The sequence below is a fragment of the Rhododendron vialii genome, chromosome 1a, assembly GCF_030253575.1.
Source record: "Rhododendron vialii isolate Sample 1 chromosome 1a, ASM3025357v1".
Classification (NCBI taxonomy): Eukaryota; Viridiplantae; Streptophyta; class Magnoliopsida; order Ericales; family Ericaceae; genus Rhododendron; species Rhododendron vialii.
In genome coordinates, this window is record NC_080557.1 from 33,673,703 (window position 1) to 33,696,779 (window position 23,077).

The window sequence follows — 23,077 nt, forward strand, 5'->3', positions numbered from 1 at the left end:
CTTACTATCCCAATAGAACTTACAATGTTCATGTTGGAATTTCTGAGATGGATTGGTGGGCCTCGTGCTAAATTCTTCTCTTCATAAGCGAGCTGATTAGATGATAGAACCATAAGAATTTTCATTTTATCCTGTAACAAGATTTTATAGAACACCATAAGTAGCTTATTAGACGAGCAGGTGCTATGGGTTATGCTGTAGCAGACAATTAACCTGCATGCTTAACTAGCTATGCAGCCTATGCTTCTGTCATTCTCTCGCCCATGCTTCTGTCATCCTCTCTTTATTGTCTTTGCGATGACAGCCTGAGTTTTATCTCCGCCATTTTAATAGCTTCATAACATGTAAGTATTACATATTTTGAGCTATTGGAAGCGCTCGACTTGTTGGTCCCTAAAGTAAATTTTTTGCCAAGCTAATGTTGGTTTCCCTGTTGGAAAGAGTGATGTTTGTTGTGCTAGCATTCTCAGGTTCCATAACAATGCTGTGAGCATTGCTATGATGCTTGTGTTGCTAGTTTATTAGATTCCATAAAGAGTTTTCTTGGAGCATTGGTCAGTTGTTCTTCATCCTCATTTCCTGGTGAAAGAAGTTTTGAGTTTTGATATTGTGGTAAAGGAAGTTTTCATGATATACGTGGGCTTAAAGGTTTTTCTGGGCAAAGCATATTCACGTAGCTATGTTGGCTCCTAGTACTCACAAGACTACTGGCTAGTGTAGGAGATAACGACTCAATGGCTCTTAGAAAGTGTGCGGACTGCAGACTACTGACCATGTGGTTGAGAGTAAGTAGTTCTGTAGTTCCTAGTGGGTCTCAGACCATCGGCGGCATATGCGGGTTGAGAAATAAAGACCTTAAAAGAAAGCTCAAATGTCAATAGCTTGGAATAGGACGTGGTCAGTACTAAGTTAATGAGACTACTGTCCACACAGAAAACAGGGGAAATGGTTCCTAGTAGTTTAATAGAGTATTGGCCTTAATTGTAGCTCCTTGTAAAAGGCTTCTGATCACTAATTTGTGATAATTAATGGTAAGACTGCTGTCAACCATGTAAAAGATTCTTTTGGTAATTTTAAAATTTTTTACTTGAGGGAACTAACATATACGATGCCTCATTTTGTGTGGCCTTGTTTGGATCCAAAATCTTCCTTGTCTCAATTTTACGTTGCCTCAGTTTAATGTTGTAATTGGAAGTTGGATCAAATTTAAATAGTGGATCCAAAAGCAATGTTGCCTCAAGTATATGATGCCTCAGTTAATCTTTTTTTATACTGATTTCATCCCATTGATGCACAATTAAGTGTTGCCTTGATTCTGTGTCTCATGGATTGACTATACTAATGCTACGATTCTATAAGGTGCCTCTATTTTGTGTTGCCTTAAAAAGTCCCCATCCTTAAAAAGTGAATCATATTTACATCATAAATCCAAATTTATGTGTTGCCTATGAAAAGGACTATGTTTTCTTGTTGGTTGCTAGGAAATTCAGTGGACTTTTTGGAGAGAATGTAGTACCAAAAGAGCCTAGAGAAATGTGGCGAGTTATATGAAAGTGAATTTACTGTGCCTCGCATATAATTTATGCTTGAGCAATTACCTACGGAAGACCAGATCTGTAATGAAAGTGATTTTATTACCTGGGGCTGGATTATTGCTGCAGCTGGATCCTTTCTGCTAAGGGTGATGAGCCTAAGTGCACAAGGAGTCACCTAGGAAGGTAAGCAGTCTAACAAGCCAAATCTTTCCTACTTTCTATTCGCTTAATGCGGGTTTACTTTTATACTTTGTCTGCTATCATATGTTGTAAATTCGCATTAGGAAATATGTTGTCTGTCTGCTATCATATGTTGTGATGAATATTTTGGGATAACATATTTCTAACAGGTTGAAGCATTGAAGCTAACCAAGTAATCACCGAAAAGTAGGCTCAGGTGGTAGTATGCTGATTTTTACCATCCTTGAACATCCCATTTGGTGATCAACCACCTGTTCGAGAGTCTCTGGCACTTCAAGAACAATTCACTGAGAAGTTCCATCTGCCCGGGTCCCATAATGTTCTTCATGGGGGTAAATGGGTTTGGAATACGAGTTTGTTGTTTTTAATGGCCCAGATTTTCTTGCTGGAGAACCAAAGTTGTGTATCTGACACTTTTCCTGGTCCCTTTTCTGTGACTCCCACTTTTGCCTTCTACTTAGCCGATAAAAGAGGACAAAGAGGTCAAGAGTTTTTTTATACGTTATGGCTTTTTTTTCATTGCCTGTTGTGAACTTTTACGTAAAAAAAGTGAGTGAGTTCTACTTGATTTGATTTACTTCTCTGAACCCTACAAAACCCCTAAATAACAGATTGATGTTACATATCTTCTCTCCTTTAGTTCAAGTGAAATTTATATGGTGAGTGCTTGGTAAGGAAATTTTCATTGTTGCCAAGTATGGTAAATCTACTTGTTTTTGAATTTCCATTTTTCCGGAAAAAAAAATAAAATATCTACTTGTTTGGTTTTGTCTCACTCCAGCAAACTATCTACTTGTTTTTGAATTTCCATTTGACTGGAAAAAAGAAAAAATATCTACTTGTTTGGTTTTGTTTCACTCCACAAACTTTGATTCCTCTACAACATGCAAAAAAAGACGCTACGATTTTGGAGTTTCTGGCATTATAGTTACATATTTCGTCGGTCTGTTACCGGTTGATGCAGAAAGTACATTTAGCTCAAGAGAAGGCTTCATTGTATTCTTTGAGAGAAACTATTTGGACTTCATTTCTTCTCTACAAAATTAGCTGATATCATCATGGATTTTGGCTTCATTTTTCTTATAGATAGAAACTTGAGTTTCCATCATGAGTTTTAGCTCTTTTGTTTTCAGCAACAACGAACTGGTCAAAAAGTGCATCATTATTGTTTGTTGTGACTTGTGAGACAACTCAAACAATAGCCACTTCGCACCTCACTTTTTTACCAAGAAAGTGTGACTAGAATAGGGTTGATGACTTAAAACAATGCCTGTCAACAGAAATTCTTATAAATCCAAAAAAAGGGTACCTCCATTACCATACAAAGCCTTAAAGAATTAATATGAACAAAGAATATCTCGTCCAAAACCGAAGAACCAAGTCTGTAGAGAGAGAGAGAGAGAGAGAGAGAGGTGAGAATAGGATACAAAGGAGGAGGTTGGGGGAAGAAGCAAGCTCACTCATTGGTATGTCATATCGTACAACATGTTGTACATACCTATAGTCTAGCTTTTCTTGCAACTTTGTCCCCTTTAGATGGAGGCAATTCGCAGATGAGAAGGCAAAACATATATCTTCGAACTTAGTTTCACACCAGTCAGCCATGGAAGACAAGGAAAATGGCATGGCACATGACCCTCAATCCATGAAGTAGTGTACATGAAGGGGAATGGACGGTTCAGATTCACCCAGCTGTGAATCTGACCGTCCATTTCCCTTCATGTATACTTTCATGAATTGATATTCATGTACCCTACCAAACTGCGGAAGACAAACCAGAGCGCAGCTTCATGGCCCAAGATTTATCATAGATCTTAATCCTCCTGACCAAAAATAATCCGCATTTCAAATTTTCGAATCTATTACTTTTGACAAAAAAAACCCTCAATATGGCAATGAATCAATGATATTTTTCAAAGGAGGCCTCAGTGATGGATGTGTGAGTGAAGACGCCAAGAGGTACTGATAGTAATACTTTTCCTTCTCACCTTGTGGTTAGTTTATTTCGTTGGACATGGATTTATATGTAGCTACACGAGAGAGAGAGAGAGAGAGAGAGAGAGAGAGAGAGAGAGAGAGAGAGAGAGAGAGAGAGAACAGACCTTTAATCAGTTTTCTTGAAGATGGCTTCACTGAAGTGAGTTCATTTGAAACGCTGGATGGGTATCTGTCTCCTTCAACCTTCGTTTCATGGACAAAACTTCTAAAACAATAATTGCAACTAAAACTGTACCCAGAAGAAATCCATAACCAACCTTCCATTCATTCCCCGCATGACCAATTTGAATTCCCAGTACGATGTTAACATTTCCAAACAAAAGGGCAATCCTTCCGATCCAGTGGTGATACCAATTCCAATACTTGCGGATCTTGCTGTCTTTATCAGGCCATGCGAAGAATGCCAAGATCTGTATATGAAAATGTTAACTTTAATCCTTTCCTACCATTTAGCATGGAGTATATTATATGTCATCAAAGAAAAATGATGTAAATTCAAGGGAAAAAAGGTAGTCCTAAGAACAAAGCCAATACGTTTGTGAATCTCTGATCATGGAATAGTGACTTCCCCCCCTATCGTTTCATAGGATGTGTTTGGATCTTGTATTTATGATGTGATCTTGGAGGGGTAAGAGAAGGAAAGCATTTATCCGCTATTTGCGTTATTTTTTTCTCCACAAATCCCTCAAAGAATCCAAAATCCAGAGACAACCCTTATGGTATGTTTGGTGAGAAAAGATATATGCACGCCATACTGACACTATACGACACAGACCTCTCTCATAGTTGGTGTCGGACCTATTGGTTGTGAGAGGGTATGTCCGAAGGTGTGCCCTTAATGTGCACGCAGTCATGTTATTCAGGTTTGCACGCTGGAATGGATTCTAATTCTAGCTTCTAATTCCGATTATCGTACAATTTTCACTACATTCATTCCTGCAGACCAAACATGGCGTGCAGACATTGACAAGCTTCAGATCTAGCCTGGTTATGCTATTCACAGAAACTACAGAATGAAAAGCATAGAACTGAACATAAAAAGGATGGCTAACGACTCAAAATTTTTCCTTCTCTTGTTTGAGAAACAGAATATAGCTCACAAATTGATTAGCCAGAAATTTGCATAATAAGTTGGATACGATGAGGTTGAATCAGGTAAGGGACAAACCTGGAGAACAATAAGAACAAGAACAAAGATTCCGATGCCTCTGTGTGTGTGAAATTGGGCATGGATTTGGTTATAGAGTGACACTCCAAGCACGATACCAGCGAGCCCTAGTATAAACCCCACAAACTGAATGCCAGCATGAAGGTAAAACCACAGGGGATCATGATGCTTAAAGTATCTCGCGGCAATCACGCCATAAGGAAGAAGCAGACCCCATCCAATCAAACCCAGTATCCCATGGGTCCTCTTCGTTTGACCGATTTTATCAGGTGCAGCAGCAGAAGATACAGATACAGAACCTGGAACAACACATTATGTGTAAATTAAATCACTAAAGAACTGAATTCTGATGAAATGAGGCAGCTTAGGATAGCTTGTCTATCATTTCAATTCAGTGAAAAAACAGCAGAAAGTATATCGTTTAGGTACCCCAAAGCTATTCGACGAACAATTAACAAGGTAACAAGAATGAAGACAGGTAGTCAAGAACCAACCAAATCAATATGTCGATGAACAATTAAATGGTATATAAGATCAAGAGTGCAGCAAAGACAGTTGGTAAATGAATTCAGAAATCTTGTGAGATTCCACAGGTTTCAGAATTTACAAGGCCTCAAAGAGAGCACAGTCCTAAAACTGCAACCACATATATCCGAAGGAGAACACAAACCTCAGAAATCTAGCTGGCCTTCTGTTTTTTTTTTTTCCCCAGTAAACGGTAATAACAATCGTATGGAATTAGAGAGTCATAGGAGGAGGAAGTAAAGGACCTAGAGGAAAAACACTTAGATTGTTCAAAAGAATTGTCTCCCTCCCCAGTAACTGGACATAGATGGTATCATTTGGTGACCTGAGACAGATAGGGGTTAACATTACAGCATTTTATGCATATGTGCTAAAATCATAACATGACTACGAGGGCTAGTACAGAAAGGACAACTTGGATCAAGTGAAAGTCTCATACAGGTTAGAGCTGCCATTAGGTCAAAATAGCCCAAGGAAGTTGGCCAGAGTGAGAGTCCTGATAAAACGTGCAGCTGTAAATATTAGCTAGAGCTCCTGGTTCCACATTCGTTAGAGACCTATTGCCACAAAAGCTGTTAGCCTGTTAGGGAATAACCTAAACTGTTGATTAAAGCCTGTACACAAATTAATCCACTCCATCATTCTTGGATAGCAATTTGGTTCATTCTCACTTTTCCTAGCAGACCCTCTTTGTTTGTTGTATTTTTGGTTTATGGAGAAAGGAGATGCCTGTGTGTGTGGTTGCCACCATATCTGCAAAAACCTAAATCTGATGTGGAACACCAATGAAAACCAACAAGAAATAGGAGGGAATCCTTCACGACATTGAGTTCACTTTATCATAATCTACTATTTTAACCTGTAGATTTGTGTTCGAAATCTTGATCCAATACAATAACAAGTATTGCTGGAAATAAGGAATGCACAGCCTACAACAGATATCTGCTTAAGCTAGACTACGAGGACACGAAGATACCTGCAGAGAAATCGAATATCATGCTTGTTTTGGCGTCGTGTTGATATAGGTGATGGTGCTTTGTGGGATATCTGGTGCCAAATGCCAATAGAACCGGTTGACGACCAAGAGGAGCGGAAAAATTGAGCTGAAAAGCTATGTAGATCGTGGCTTCACGAAGGACAACAAATTTTGGGACATTAGAGAGTGGCAAATCACCTTTATCTGGTATGACATCCCCCTGCTCAAATCCCTTCAAATAATACTGTTTGATATGTGGTTGACCTTCTTTACTAATCCATCCCACCATGGCACTAGAATTAAGCATCATTCCATCTTTTGAAAACGCCATCCCTACCCATCCAGTGGTGTATGTAGCAGATAGTACAATGGTCACAACATGGTCTTTGGTTTGGGAGTACTGCACGAGTAAGTATTCATATTCAACAACAGGAGATTTAGCTACAAGTCTGCAACAGCGTATGGTCAATGTTTGCGTCCATAAAAGTACAGTTACCAAAAAAAAAAATTTGTTTGCGTCCGCAACGGAAGCGGGGGGACTGTGCTGTGCAGCATGTGCTGTGCACCATTTGGACCATCCATAACACTTTTGGATGGTTGAGATTGCACAGCACCGTGTTGTGCACTAGGTGCGCAGCACGCCCCCCCGGTCCGTCCCCAACACACTCGTTGAAACACTAGACAAACAAAACAAATTTAACAGTAAAGAGCTTTTTCAGCCGTGAAACATGGTAACTTGCCAACTTGCCAGTCGGGGTTTATTAACTTTCTCCGGTCAGTTTCCGTGATAGCCCAATGGTAGAGTAGAGAGTCAGTCATCTTTATTAATCAAAATATCTGAATATAGAAATTTAAAACAGCAACAATAAGCCTTCCTGAGTTTTACGCTGGGATTGGATAACATATTCGTAGAGAGAATGGAAGACACGAATTGAGAATAGAAAGAAGTATCCAAATTTTATTTATTCTCTTTCCCTATCAATTTCCTTTGCCTTGGTAAAAGTCCCTCCAGAATTCCATGATCCAAACACATCCTGAAAACTATCTTTTGATATTGCCTCTCATTTATCATACTTTTTTCGAATATCAATCTATGATATGAGATGATATGCTATCATTGATTGTAATCCCGTAATTAATCCTTTTAACTTTTCTCTCCATTCCACCTCCTATATAAATAGGTAGGTGGCTTGTTTATTCTTGTGATATACAATTAAATACAATGTTTTCTCTCTTTATTCTAACATGGCATCAGAGTTAGGTATTGGGTGGCCTCGCCCAAGTCAATTCTCTCACCTCGTCAATCCATACCTCCCTTCACGTACTACTAGGCTACACGTGAGGGAGAATGTTAGACTTTATCCCACATCGCTCGCCAGTCTAACATGCCTGAACTACGGAGTGTGTTCAAATGTAAACAACATTAATTACCTAGTATTGGATTGCGTGTACATATGATTCTGGAAATGTATTAGTCCAAAATCAAGAAAAATAAAAGGATGGGAACAAAACTCACCTGAACAACATACGTATTCCAAACAGGCTTACACACCATATTCGATGTATCACTATACGGCAGAGGGATAAACGTGGAGAGATCCGCATTGCAGCGAGCCGCCGTCTCACCAGTACTGTCGCCGCCCCCATTTTGTGCGGCCGAAACCGTGAATCCCGAAAAAACAATCAGAATCGCCAACCCCAGGTGAGAAACCCTCAATCTCGAATCCTCCATATTGGAAGAAGGAAAGAGATGCACGAAGTAGAGTGAAGTAGAATGTGAAGGGGCATTGATTAGTTTTTGTGTGGGTTGGTGAGAGAGATGGGTTTTTTCGTTGCTTCGATTCGAAGATTGATTGATTGGTGGTGGTGGTAGCAACGGTGGTTGGAGGTGGCGGGTAATTATCGCTCCCGCCAAATCCTTCAACTAACGACACCCCACTGGCCTAATCTCAACTAGATGGTGTTTTTGAATTTCATTAGTATAAACTTGGAATAAATTACACTTTTCGAGCCTTAGTTCGACCATTATTTGAGATTGGGCCCTGTTCCCCCCCCCCAGTTAAAGGGTGGGGGAGGGTAGGCGTAGAAATCTTTTCTCGAGCGTGACAATAGGACCTTCAGACCTACGCCGGACCTAGCTTGTCGAAGGAGAACTGAAACCCATAAGTGCGCACTGCCCCCATCCTAGGCCGAAGAATGCAATAGGCGGATCATGAGATTTAAACTGGAGCGAAGTGGGGTCGGCACGCCTTGAACCCATGACCACGCAAAAGCCAAAACTGATGAGAGTAACCCATTGCCATCTTGGCAACCATTCAGGGTGGTATGGATTCAACATATATCTCCAAAGATATGCCCAAAAGTGTGTGTTCCATGCTGAAAAGTGATACAAGAATATGAGTAGATGGGACTCTCACTTCTTTTTACTCTTTCAATTGTTTTCTGGTCAATTCTTTTTTTACTATTTTCAAACACAGTAGAAAAGTTTGTTTTTTTTTTGAACATGAACACAGTAGAAAAGTTAAACGAATGGAAATTGAGTTTAAATTACAATGAATCAACTTTAAACACCAAAATTATTTTAATACTATTAAACTTATATATTGTTCACTTGGCTAGATCATTACTCCATTCTTTGCCCTTGGATGAAATTCCCTTTTTCCCTAACTGTACGGTCGGCTGATAATGAGGAGGAGCATATATAATAGCGGAGTAGTAATTAGCATAGCAGGTTTTCATATTTAATGATCAATAAAGTAGATGCATATATATATACACACACACACTAATGCTAGCTTGTAATTAATGGACCACCATATATATATATATGGAGGAATTTTCAAGTGAGGGATCCCTCATTTTGTTAAAATGAGGGACTTTCATTTTCAGATCAAATTTTGAAAATCCGAGCCGCTCAAAGTGATCAGAACGTAATTTTAAGGGTCCCCATGGGAAATCAGCAAAAAAAATAACCGGGAATGACGTCATACGAGCAGTTTTTTTGAACCGTTCAATGAAAACTGCTCGGATGAAGCACTTCCCGGTCATTTTTTTACTGATTTCTCACGGGGACCCTTAAAATCACGTTTTGATCACTTTGAGCGGCTCGGATCATCAAAATTCAATCGGGAAGGGGGAGTCCCGTATTTTAATAAAATGAGAGATCCCTCACCGGAATCTAACTAATATATATATACATATATATATATATCGGGACGGTTCAAGGGACACCCAAAAAAACACCTAAAAAAACACCTCAAATCTCAATTTCATAGTTTTCGATCAAATTTTTATGATTCGAACCGTTCAATGTGTGCAGAATGTGATTTTAAAGGTGCCCGCGAGAAATTAGCAAAAAAAATGACCGGGAAAGGCTTGATTTGAGCAATTTTTATTTGAACCGTTCAATAAAAAACTGTTTGAAACTTTCGGATCAAGCCCTTCCCGGTCATTTTTTTTGCCGATTTCTCGTAGGTACCCTTAAAATCACGTTCTGATCACATTGAGCGGGTCGGATCATAAAAATTTGATCGGAAACTATGAGGTGTTTTTTTAGGTGTCCCCGGAACCGCCCCGTATATATATGTACACACACACACACACACACAGAGTAAACTTCTGATGTGGACCTCTGCATCCAAGGAAAGTGCGGACCACCCCATTTCTCCCCTTTTCAGATTGAATTTTAATGATCCGAGTCGTTCAATGTATTCAGAACGTGATTTTAAGGGTACCCACGAGAAATCGGCAAAATAAAAAGACTGGGAAGGGCTTGATTTGAGCAGTTTTTATTTGAACCGTTCAATAAAAAATAAACAAAAACTGCTCGAATGAAACCCTTCCCGATTTTTTTTTTTTGCTGATTTCTCGTGAGTACTCTTAAAATCACGTTTTGAACACATTGAGCGGCTCGGATCATCAAAATTCGATCTGGAAAGGGGAGGTTCGCACTTTGCTTGGATGCGGAGGTTCGCATTAGAAGCTCTCTCTCTCCCTCTCTCTCTCTCTCTCTCTCTATATATATATATATATATAGTCCCCTTCTTCTAAGGACCACCTCATTTTAATAAAATAAGGACCTCCATTTCCTAATCAAATTTTGATGATCCGAGCCGCTCAATGTGTTCAGAACATGATTTTAAGGGTACCCACGAGAAATCAGGAAAAAAAAAATTGGGAAGGGCTTCATCCAAGCAGTTTTTGTTATGTTTTTATCAAACGGTTCAAATAAAAACTACTCAGATCAAGCCCTTCCGGGTCATTTTTTTTGCCGATTTCTCGTGGGTAACCTTAAAATCACGTTCTGAACACATTGAGTGGCTTGGATCATCGAAATTTGATCGGAAATGGGAGAAATGGGGAGGTCCTTATTTTAACTAAAATAAGGACCTCCTCATTTGAAAATAATTGTGTATATATATATAAGAAAAACAATAAGAAAACAATCGTAACAAACCGAAGGAAACCTCACGAGAAGTCCCCCCATAGCCAGGGGGGATTTAGGGGGGGTTCCTTACTGTAGCTAAGAGTTAGGAGCTCCTCGCGCCACTACACCCCGCCAGTACTGCTTCATGGCAGTACTGTCAAAAGGGGTGTTCTAGCAGCTCGTCGTAGGAAGCTAGCATCCCGCCATTCCTGACTTGAGGAAGGAATGGGATAAGGGATGACCTTCTTATGTCCGATATCGGTTTTAGGAGTGATACCTTCTCTATGGACATTTCTATGTATATATATATATATATATATATATATATATATATATATATATATATATACAGTCAGGTTCCGGTGAGGGATCCCTTATTTTTTTAAAATGCGGGACTTTCCTTCCCGATTGAATTTCGATGATCCGAGCCGCTCAAAGTGATCAGAACGTGATTTTAAGGGTCCCCGCGAGAAATCAGCAAAAAAAATGACCGGGAAGTGCTTCATCCGAGCAGTTTTCATTGAACGGTTCAAAAAAAACTGCTCGGATGAAGCCCTTTCCGGTCATTTTTTTTGTTGATTTCTCGTGGGGACCCTTAAAATCACGTTCTGCACACATTGAACGGTTCGGATTTTTAAAATTTGATCGGAAAATGAAAGTCTCGCATTTTAACAAAGTGAGGGATCCCTCACTTGATAATTTGTGTGTGTGTGTGTGTGTGTATATATATATATATATATGTATATATATATATATACAGAATATATCTAATGAGGGATCCCGCACAGGACTCCCCTTTCCCGATTGAATTGTGACTATCCGAGCCGCTTAATGTGATCAGAACGTGATTTTAAGGGTACCCGCGTGAAATCAGCAAAAAAAATGATCGAGAAGGGCTTGATCCGAACAGTTTTTTATTGAACTGAGCGGCTCGGATCGTCGCAATTTGATCTGAAAAGGGGAGTCTCGCACGGTAACCCCGTGCGGGATACCTTATAGGATCTGGACTATATGTGTGTGTGTATTTGTGTGTGTGTGTGTGTGTGTGTGTGTGTAGGTAATTCTCCCTATAGTGAGCTTTTTTTGTCTTTGTTAGAGTACTACATTTAGGGCTGTCCACGGTCCGGATCGGATCGGATCGGATTCGTATGAATCCAATCCTAATTCGTATTTCACGATTTTTAGAAAATGTAATCCAATCCTAATTCAAAAGTCTCACGGTTCGGTTTGGATTCCGAACCGTGAACTACGATTCGGTCCTGGTTTTATCCACGGATTCCCTTCCAAAAAAATAAAATGATACTACTACCATGATCATATTCCAAATAAAAATGCAAACACTAATTTCCATTAACATTGTCCAAATTGTAAAGGCAGTAAAGGCATTAAGGCAATAAACATGGTAAAGGCAGCAAGACAACAGCCAAATAAAACTAAGCATTGTCCAAAATACACAAATTCTGGTCAAGCATGATCTACTAATTACATCCCATAAAAACCAAACAAAAAATAGCAAATTAGTTTCCCAAAACAAACAAGCAAATTAGTAAAATTATAATTATTGAAACATATTACACACACACATATCTATATTTTTATTTTTTTAAATATCTCACGGTTCGGTTCGGTTAATTCACGGTTTTGAAATGAAAATCCAATCCTAATCCGTATCTCACTGTTTTTTAATTTTCAAATCCGTGTCCGGACCATTAACCTACAGACAAAATCCAAAAAGCACGAATCTAATCGGTCCGGACTGATTTCACGATTCTCAGTTTTTCTTGTACAGCCCTAACTACGTTCATAATTGTGGAGTGTCGGTGCATGTATTTGTAAGCTCATGCATTATTAATTGCATCTCTTCACTGAGGTCTGAGGAGACATCTCTTCTAAAAATTTCATTTTGTACTCTCTGCTCCCTTAAATCAATGTTTACACTACTTTAGCTGTGCCACTCTTTCTGGTCATGTGCTACTTACAGTAATTTTACTTGGCTAGAGTTCAAATTGAAGCATTTTCTTCAAGAAATTTAATATTCACACTTTTTTTTTTTTACAAAAAAAAAAAAAATTACTTTCAACACTAAAAAACAAAAAAGAAAATGTGGATAACAAAAAAGAAAGTGTGAATATCTATTCCCTTTTTCAAACATTACAATGTGTAACAAGTGGCAAACTACCTAATGTTCAAATGTACTTTTAACTACTCCATCCGTCCCTTTTTTTGTGTCCAGTATTCCATTTTGGGCTGTCCCTTAATAAGTGTCCATTTTGTAAAGTTAGAGGGGTAAAAGTTGATGCATTGTCTATTTTGTCCCTAAAAGTAGATTTCATTTTGAAAAGTTAGTGAATAAAAGTGTAATGATGATGGGTAAGTAGGGAAAGTGAAGGAAAAAATTGATGTGAAAGGTGTAATGATGATGTCTTTTTAATAAGTTGAAGTTACGAAGCAGGACACTTAAAAAGGGACGGAGGGAGTATTTTCTAACACTCTTGAATTAGTTTCCTGACTATACCACTGGTCAGAGAGGAACAAGCTTAATTTCATTAAACTACTATGTAATGGGCCGAAATATTAGAGTTCGGGCACAAAGGGTCGTTTGGCCAAAATGACAGGCCCGACCTCCCAGTACGTCGATGTTCTTAATCCTCGGCTGTTCGGGTCCTGAGGCTCAGACAACTTGGTTCAAATAACATCGCGCCCATTTGGGACGCAACATGATCTTCTACGAAATGTCATATTGGCTCGACACTATGGCTCGGACATGACTGTTCGGCCAACTGGCACAAGTGTTTGAATCTTACCCATCGTTCACCCGGTTCAACTAGACAATCTTCAAAGTCCCATAGTTTGGTACTTGTCACGATCCAAACCCGTAGAGTAGGGGTACATGACCGGCCAGTGAAAAGGAATCACCGAAAGCCATCTTTCTACTGCGTCTGTAATTTCTTTCTAAAAATAATGAGTTTAATAACTTTAAAAAAAATTCGGAAGCGATAAATTTAAAAACTTCATTACATACATTCAGAGTTGTCATAAGTGATAGTACAACAAACATGCCCGCAGGCTTTATCTTACAACTTGTGGGCACTACTATAGGCCGCACCAAATACGTACTCCAGCAAACTATTACAATACCAAATCGTAAACAGCAACATCATCAGCAGGAAAGACTAGAGAGACTAGTCAATTATTTATCCACGTACGTTCCAAAATGTTTTATAAACACAAATCATTTCAGTGAGAATTACGATATACTAAGTTTCCACAATTTAGCATGCAAAGTCATTTTATGCATTTTCTTTTCACTTTACAATAGAACGGGAGGAGAACAAACATATCTCTTTTCAACATCTTTCATGAATGGAACACCGGCAATGATTGGGTAGCTAGCCCAAGATTTAGGTAATGATATCAAGACCCTAGAATGCCCGGCAATATTCCTCATAATGGCCAACTCAACGTTCAGATGTTTCGATACCGATAACCTCGGTTTCCTTTCTCTTTAAAGGAATTTCATCCCTTAACTTTTATTACTTCTCTTTAAGCAAGTCAATCACAACATCATATTCAATATCTCGATTATCAACAATCAGAATTCTTTTTCAATTAAAAGTGACGCTTCCTTGCAAGCTGTCCAATTTTAATAAATCCATGTGAGGTTTGATGCTTTTAAACACACTAGCAAGGGTGCACGTGCGATGCACATGATAATTTTCTATGAAACTATTTGGGCTTTGCCTCAACTTCTACTAATGGATAGTGGGATTAGTCCTGAAGGATTAGTTAAGGTGTGCATAAGTTGACCTGAATATTAAAGTTATAAAGAACAAATTCTTTTATAAGTTCAAAATACAAGAGTTGGACCAATATATAGCACGAGACATTTTGAATGATGCCTGTGAGATTTGGAGAAAAAAGAATAGACATGTAAACCTCTCCTCCTTATCAAAAAAATACCCCCTTGGTTGCATTGTTAAAGAGGAGAGCATTGGAGAGTAGTCTAAAGACATATTTTCCCTTAAATCTCAAGGACGTAGAGAGATTTTGAGAGAGCAAAAGATATTGACAAATCACTCTCTTTCCTAAATTGCCGATCTAATTAAAAGATATCAGAAAAATCACTCTAATTTCTATATTGCACATCCAAACAATAGAAAGAGAGACATCACAATCTTTTTCCTTCCGTGCTTTTTTCTCCTAGGTTGCCAAAGGGAGCGCAAGTCACCTTGACTAAATCTTCTTCATGGGTACAATGACAAATATACAGACCAGTTTAAGAATTTGTCCCAAGACATTTGGTTCTAATGCCTTGCTAATGAACGTCGATCTCAAACCAGAACATTAGCATCAATAGTGAGTTTAAGAGAAGTTGAATCATCATAATGATGCATCAGAAACTACCCAAAAAAGGCAACATATGAATGGGCAGATCATGAAGTGGAAAAGAAGTTGAATCATCAGCATGTCTAGCAAGTGGAAACATTTCATACTCCTTAAAGCAAAATTGAAATCCAAGCTAGGTAATTCTTGAACAACATGGGACAACAATCCCTCAATGAACCCACCCACCAACAATAACTGTGGATCTTTGAAAAAGCAACTTCTACCTTCACCCTTCCTCAAATACCTAACATTCCCGGTGAAAATTTCTATGAGTTTAAGGTTTGTAGTATCAGAGAGGTCCTTCAAGATCATTATTTTTGGGAAGTCAACCTCTAATATAGATTACATCTTCAATTGATACCACCTATTTCCATAGAGTCTCCTTTTGCATTGTGATACTTCAATGTAATTTTAGTAGTGGAGCAATTCATTTCTAACTCAAACTTCTTACGTTAAGACCATAAAGTCGTTGCTTAACACCACTTTTCCCAATTGATATAATGCATTACCCTTAATTTTCAGTCGTGACGATAAATAACTCTCTCTTAGTCTTAACAAACAAATGATATGGCTTTCTAGACAAAATAAAACAAAGACCATAAATTGCGGGTGAATTCCCAAAGTGTATGGCTTGAACGTTTCCCCACAGTTTCTCTACATTCAGTGGTGGTTTGCAAGGACTGTGTACAAGTAGTCAAAAAGATGTATGGGTGACCCATAAAATCAGAGTCAAAGCATATGTATCTTTGCCATTCTTTAGCACTCCATTAAAGCGATGGATAATGGCCAAGTAAAAGAGCCTTTTACCCTATTATTGAAGTATATCTAGAACTTGGAAGTAACTTCCCTGTAGAAGATCTAAGACTTGGATAAAAAAGTAAAGATGAAGGCATGATATCATAGTTGATTAATGCCAATGACCCAAATCAGTTAAAAAAACACTTGAAATTAAGCCAAACATAAGCCATGTCACTGGTGCACCATATGTTCGATCACATGGAATCAATGGGAAAAATGCCATTTTATTCAAGAAAAATCTAAGCAAATTTGAGAAAGAAACCAAAACAGTGAGAAATAGGTCCATTTCTACCCAACCCAAAAAAAAAGAGTCCATTCTAAAATCAATTTGAGATGTAACATGAATATATCAAATTGGTTACCAGCAATTCGCAAAGTACTTGACTTTACAAAGCATTAACCAAATCCAAAAAACATAGAACACAGAGAAAGTGCTTGGTATCTTAGATACAAAATAGATTGAGATCAAATGAGGACCTGATTTTTGCCGCAGTAAACTATAGATTTGTAAGAGATGTTAGCAGACCAAATCGTCGGCTGTTTTTACAAATGTTGGAGAGATCCTCAATCGGAATATCTCTCATCTCTGAACTCAATCCCTGCCAAATCCCCAATATTCTCGGGACATTTCCGCAAAGGTGTAACCCTCCACTGAACTGGTTGATGAATATCTTGATGTGCCTAGAGAAGATCTAAGACTTCCTGCTAACATCAATCAAAAAGAAAAAAAGAAAAAGGGCCCGACATTTTGTCGAACAGCTTTGGCGCACATGTTACATGCATTACAACAATGGGAACTAACTGGTTTAATTAGTTAACGAAACATCGTAATAAAAAGTACCTGGAATCTCAACTTAAATCCATGGCGATAGTACGAACAACAAAATGACGTAGATGCCTCTATTGCCCTTTTCCCTTTTGAAATAGAAACAGTCCGGGTTCACCCCAAGTTGATTCCTGTTGAAGCATGGAAGAAACTGATGCATGGTTGGGAACACACGCACACACTGTCACGCTAGGGAATGAGGCTGAAGATCAAAAATTGCTCTCCTTTACAATTTACACGACTCAACAGACAACAGTCGATGTTCTCACCTCTTGATGCGAAGGAAGGAAACCTTTGTGTGTTTGTGTCTGTGAGATAGGGCTTTCTTTCTCTTGTGTTTAGCCTTTAGGCGAACAATCGTATCTTTTGGTTTACATGCCGCCGTTCATAATGCGGCGTTTCCTCTAGAAGGAAAACGTCAGGTCGGTTATGTTTGTTAGTATTTTTTTTTGTTCTCAGCAGGGGCATTTTGGGTCATAAAAGTGTGGGAAGTGCTTTATTAGTTTCTTCCGATTTTTCCAAGAAGTATAGCAGATATTAGTTGCAAGGGCATTTTTGGAAATTAAAAAGTAGGAAACACCTTCGTACATTTAAAAGAAGTAGTATAGATAATTATGTATGCAGCATTCTAAACCATAATTGTGTAAACAGAGTATATTCGTAATTACTCACCTCTGAAGTGTAAATCCAAAGCAACACAATACAAGGAGATGTAACGGGTTGCACTGGGACCTGTTCGATCGGGTCATAAATTCAACTATAGTTAATATCTTAAATTAATCGGACGCTTCTAACTTAAAACCTCTTTCTAGTGAAGTGGCGTATTTTATGTGCTTAATAAAATTCCAGCGATAACTTGGGGCCTCGTGACTACGCGAGCCCGCATCCGAAAATAATTAATAACTCCATGATGATACTGAAATTCATATTAGTTACGTAAGCTCTTTACAAATTCCATAACAATGGATTTCAGTAAATAGGGTTCCATTTATTTATAATTAAAATCCTAACGTTTTACATTTAACTCCAAAAATCACACTTCCCATTTCTTCATTTTTTTCAGGGGGATACATGTGCTTTAACAAAACTCATATTCATTCCATTTTTTACATCTAAAACTCGTATTATTACGTTTTCACGCTTCAAAATCATGTTCAAACTTCATTACTCCTACTAAAAAAACAAGATTGTTTATTCAACTAAAGAATGAAAGAAAAATCTTTAACAGTAGTATATACATAACTGATATCTGAATATATACCTATATACATATTTGTACATGCATATATGCATATACGTACATATACAGTGAGAGGGAGAGAGGACCCGTGAGTGAGAGAGAGAGAGAGAGAGAGAGAGAGAGAGAGAGAAAGAGCGAGAGAGAAAGAGCGAGAGAAAGAGGGAGAGGAGGTGGGTGGTTTCGGGTGGTGGTGGAGGTGGTGCCGAGTGGTGAACCGTGGTGATGCCGCGGCGCGGCGACGGCGGCAGCGGCTTGAAACCGTGAGAGGAGAAGAGAGAGTTCCGTGAGTGGAAGAGAGACAGGATGGTGGTTATGGAGGATGGTGGTGGTGCCGTGAGGTGAGGGAGGAGAAGGGTGGCGGTGATGTGTGTGCTTGGTGGTGATGGCAGTGCGGTGGAGGTGGTGCTGGTGAGTGGGTGTGTGGAAGAAAGAGTGAATGAGAGGGAGATAGATATAAAGGACTGAAGGAGTGAGATGTCGGCAGGAAAGAGAGAGATGAGGTGTACGGCTGGAAGCAAAGAGGGGAGACAAGGGAGTAAATTTTATGGTTGGGCATTTAGAAGCTTGCCAAAATAGGTGTTTAGAAGCTTGCCAAAATAGGCCGTCGGCTCGGAAAAACTCCACGCGGACGTGGAAACGAGTCCCGTTTCAATCGCGTAGTCCAGGTTTCATTTTGGAAAATTCCAAAAATATTATCGTGGCCCAAACAAATTATTCAAAGACTAACCCCGGTCTCGGTTTTTTGAATAAAATTCTCGATAATCAAATATGTAATTCGAGTAATTTTTCGAGTTATGACAGTACTCGAGGCTCAGGCATCATCCTGCTCAGATAGAGCGTGTCTTGATCACTGAACAACAAATGTATACGTGCCTCAGTGGTTTGGACACTATACTCTTGACAACTCATTGGTGCCAGCTCCATGTGCACCTAAACCGCCTTGCTCAATACGTTCTGACTGACGTCAGCCAAAGGGTTACAACACAAGCTGGCATGAGCTAATGTGATGACAAGTCACGCATGTGAACAATTGCAACCTTATTCAATACGTAACTTGTGATGTCAGCCGAAGGCGGTTACCAAGCGTGCGAGGCACACCCAACTAGGAGAGCAGGTCAGATGAGTCTATACAAGGCACTACAATGATAAACCCCAAAAGGAGACGTTCTACTTGGCTCTCAAACCCTAATCCTATACTTTCTCTCTCTTGAGCACATATGTACGTACTCACTAGATCATCGGAGTGCCTTTTCAGTTGGCCTCCAACCAATTTGACGCTAACGGTGCGCTACTTGTAGAGGCTAAGGTGGATGCATGGAGCTAGATCGCAACTCGCATGAGAGGTTAACCAAAAGACTCGACAAGGGGCACTTTCCGATCACCAACCCCCACATATATACGAAGACTTTCTTCGTAAGCTATTGTTTAAGCCACATTAAAGTTTATTCCAGCCCATGTAAATTAAATCGACAATGAGTAGCAAGCCATCTCATTCATTAATTATTGATCTACTGTATAGAGGAAGGTAGCAACTCCTTTTATAGTACTTCCTTCGTCCCATAATATTTGACACTTTCACTATTTCAACCTTATGAAAAAATTAATTATATCTTTATTCATAATTTTTTTATAAGCAATATGGATCTTGTTTGATAGAGTTTAATTTGTTCTATTAAACAAAGTTCAAAAAATCTCCTAAAACATTATGAATTGAAAAATATATGCAATTTAAAAATGACACGTATTTTTGAAAATGCCAAATATTATGGGACGGTGGAAGTATTAATTGAGAGAAGACAGAGAAAGCCATTTTTCCAATATATTAATTAATGATTTGGAGACTCCCCAACCAAAAACCAAGGAAGGTACGTACTTCTTCCAACCAATAAAAAAATTAGCTAGTTGGTCAGTTCAATCGATCAACATCAACCCCCCACCCCACCCGTTAGGAGTGTTTGCCTGTTTGGATCCCCCTTTTCCCATTTTCCACCCCTTCTTTTTTAGTTTTGGCTGTTTGGCAAGACGAGGGAAAATGAATTTTTCATTTTCAGGTTTCTAGAGCAAAATGTAGAAAGAGCTCTGGAGAAGCTTCTCCAATTTTCATTTTCCCATTTTCTTCTTTTGCTCTGCTAAAAAGACTTCTTTACCCTCTTCCTTTTGGGATTATTTCCACAAAGCTGTAGTTTTTAAACGTTATCCTCTCAACTATGACTTTCCTTCACATTCACACCATAAAAAGAAGGGACACTTTCAATTCATGTACATAAGCAATTTCGGAAGTAAATTTTAAAAAATTTGATTAAAATATTATTTATATACATTATACACAATTATTAATAACCAGGGGCAACATAGTTAAAAATCAATCCATAATTCATTTTCATTCCATATCTCCCAAATATTACTCCTGCTGCAAAATGCATTCTGCACATATCATCCAAACACTCTACCAAATACAAAATACATTCTGATCATAATTCCAAAAGCCAAAAAAATAAGAAATTAGAAATAAAAAGCCAAAAAGTAGGCTTCCAAACACCCCTAACTTGTTGTATTGCGTTCCAAGAAACCAAAAGAAAGGAAAATTCATTCTAGCAGTGACGTACAACTGATCAATCTAAGAGGAGACACAATGCTAGAGCGCAAACATCCCAAACCCGTATGTACTCTTAAACATTTTCAGCCACAAAAAATAGTAATTGAATACCAAATAATTTGTATTTATGTGTAATGATATGTTAGACAACAAAAATTCATAAATAACACTACAAAAATTTGTATACAACAGAACAAAAACTCGCAACTTCGAGCCGTCTTTTGACCTTGTGCTGTTTTTTTAAAAAAAAAAATTCATAAACGTCATAAGAATTTGTAAAGGTAACCACAAAAATGTTAGACTTGTCTCATATTGCTCATCTACGTTACCCAAGCTTGGTTAATAAATTTTAGAGGCTACTCTACCTATTGTCAATTGGTTTTAGGTTGGAATCCTCCAAGAAATTTAACATGGTGTCAGAGCTAGGTTTTGGGTGGCCTCACCTCTCGTGGGAAAGTCCCTGTCATTTTTGTCACCCGAGTCAGTCAGTTAGCTCTTGGTCTGTCACCCAAGCTTGGTTAATAAATTCTAGAGACTACTCCACCTATTGCCAATTGGTTTTAGGTCGGAACCCTTCAAGAAATCTAACAAAAAATTAGTACTCCCTCTGTCTCATTTTAAAGTGTCCATCTGCGTAACTCTAATTTATTAAGGAGATATCATCATTTTACCTTTCACATCAACTTTTACCTCCATTTTTCCTATTTACCCTCTATGGAGACATTATCATTAAATTTTTACTCAATAATTTTTCAAAATGAAATATACTTTTGAGAGCAAAATAGAAAATGTATCAATTTTTATCTGCTAACTTAATAAAATAGACACTTATTAATAGACAATTCAAATGGAATACTGAACTCTAAAAAAGGGATGAAGGGATTAAAACAAACCAACACAAATTCATATCTCGAGCCACCGAAATTAATAAAATGAGCCAAAAAAATTCATAAAGAATGTTCCGTATACCCAAAAACAAAACGAGCCACACAAATTCGTAAAATGAGCCTAAAAGTTCGAAGGGTGTGTGTGTAAACTTTTTGACTACAACTTTTTTCGGTATGTTTTTTACTTTTTGTTACATTTTGTTGAGCTTGTCGTCGTAGTTTTTGAAGCTAATCATTTGTCTCGACGAGAGAAATAAAAAATGTATAAAAATATGGTCTAATGTTGAAAAAAGTTCATATAAGACGACACTTTTGACGAAAAAGACAGCTATTTGGTATTTTTTCATCTTTAGTGAACCTTTTTTTTTTGCTTTTGGACATAATTTTGTACTCCACTTGTTAGATTCCTGTTGTAGAGATGGATAATTAATCTAAAAAATACAACGCAAATCAAAAAAAATTCTAAAAGACGAACAAAACGCACGAAAGAAAATAAACAAAAAAAAGTTGGAGGCTGAATACTTTTCCCATTTTATATACATGTGTTTTCTAGGTTGTAAATGCATAAGGTTTCTGCTTGGGAAAGAATAATTGAGAGCATTTAGAAGCTCTCTGGACTTAAAATTTCCAGGCCGGCCTCCTTGTAGCAAATTGTTTCGTAAGAAGAGATCGAGATATAGAATATTAACTATAATTAATTTAAAATAACACAGTTAGCATCAAGTGGGGTTGTAGCTCATATGGTAGAGCGCTCGCTTCGCATGCGAGAGGCACGGGGTTCGATTCCCCGCAACTCCATCCTTTTAGAGTCTCTGCTTTTCTTTTTTAGGTTATTATAGAAGACCCAAAAATATCACCCATTAAAGGTTTGAGGTTTCCCTCCATGATCTTCGTGCATCTTTCATCTCACTCAGGTTATTATAGAAGACCCAAAAATATCACCCATTAAAGGTTTGAGGTTTCCCTCCATGATCTTCGTGCATCTTTCATCTCACTCAATTTTCATATCCCATCCATTGAAAAAAGGGCTTCGAAATGTTCTTTTGGTCCAAAAAAAAAAACTGCCTCAAGAGACCTTCGTTGATCAATGGTTGCTCGCTATTCCCAACCAGATTTCACTGATCACTTGTTCATTTCAAAAAAAAAAGGGACTGTGAAGAGTTAGGACATGTACCGTAACTGGCTCGGGTGGGGTGGTGAGCACTTAATGGTTTCGGATCTCCTTCAGGGCCCTCGCTGTTGATTTGGAGTCCTTATGGTCACGTGCCGTGGGAGATAGGGCCCTCCCTTGACCTTTCTCTTTTGTTTTGTATTAAATTCCCTTCTATCTTTTTCAAGGCACCAATATCAAAAGACATTACTTCCCAAAAACCTAGAAAAAATGATTATGGTTGGCAAAACTTCAAATACTCCAACTGATATACGTTCCAAAACTAGGGTAAATTACTTACATCAGTCCCAAAAGAAAGCAGCTCGAAGGTTTGAACTTGGAATGCAAAAAAGAACTCCCGCTTA

At 38.3% G+C, this 23,077-nt stretch overlaps 1 protein-coding gene, 1 long non-coding RNA gene and 1 other non-coding gene across 3 annotated transcripts; 2 read left to right on the plus strand and 1 right to left on the minus strand.

Annotated features, from left to right (window-relative positions):
- The first annotated feature begins 934 nt into the window (after nt 1-934).
- Nucleotides 935-2,361, plus strand: LOC131307038 (uncharacterized). The gene is made up of 2 exons (XR_009194006.1): nt 935-1,718; nt 1,886-2,361. It is a non-coding gene; the product is annotated as an uncharacterized LOC131307038 (long non-coding RNA).
- Nucleotides 2,362-2,986: 625 nt separating this feature from the next.
- Nucleotides 2,987-8,375, minus strand: LOC131307029 (cytochrome b561 and DOMON domain-containing protein At3g61750). The gene is made up of 5 exons (XM_058333454.1): nt 7,920-8,375; nt 6,404-6,803; nt 4,903-5,201; nt 3,839-4,144; nt 2,987-3,559 (listed from the first exon to the last, which is right to left on the minus strand). Exons 1-4 carry the CDS (start codon nt 8,133-8,135, stop codon nt 3,866-3,868), a joined length of 1,194 nt encoding a protein of 397 aa, XP_058189437.1. The 5' UTR covers nt 8,136-8,375; the 3' UTR covers nt 2,987-3,559; nt 3,839-3,865.
- Nucleotides 8,376-22,287: 13,912 nt separating this feature from the next.
- On the plus strand, nt 22,288-22,360 carry TRNAA-CGC (transfer RNA alanine (anticodon CGC)). Its single transcript has one exon. It is a non-coding gene; the product is annotated as a tRNA-Ala (tRNA).
- The last annotated feature ends 717 nt before the right edge of the window (nt 22,361-23,077 follow it).

What these genes read in the sequence shown, in the direction of transcription:
- LOC131307029 (XM_058333454.1), bottom strand. Translation starts at nt 8,135, where the DNA reads ATGGAGGATTCGAGATTGAGGGTTTCTCACCTGGGGTTGGCGATTCTG. An exon ending in GATATTCGATTTCTCTGCAG is followed by an intron (nt 5,202 to 6,403) that starts GTATCTTCGTGT and finishes GTGTTGTTCCAG; the next exon opens with GTTCTGTATCTGTATCTTCT. An exon ending in TTGTTCTTATTGTTCTCCAG is followed by an intron (nt 4,145 to 4,902) that starts GTTTGTCCCTTA and finishes TTTCATATACAG; the next exon opens with ATCTTGGCATTCTTCGCATG.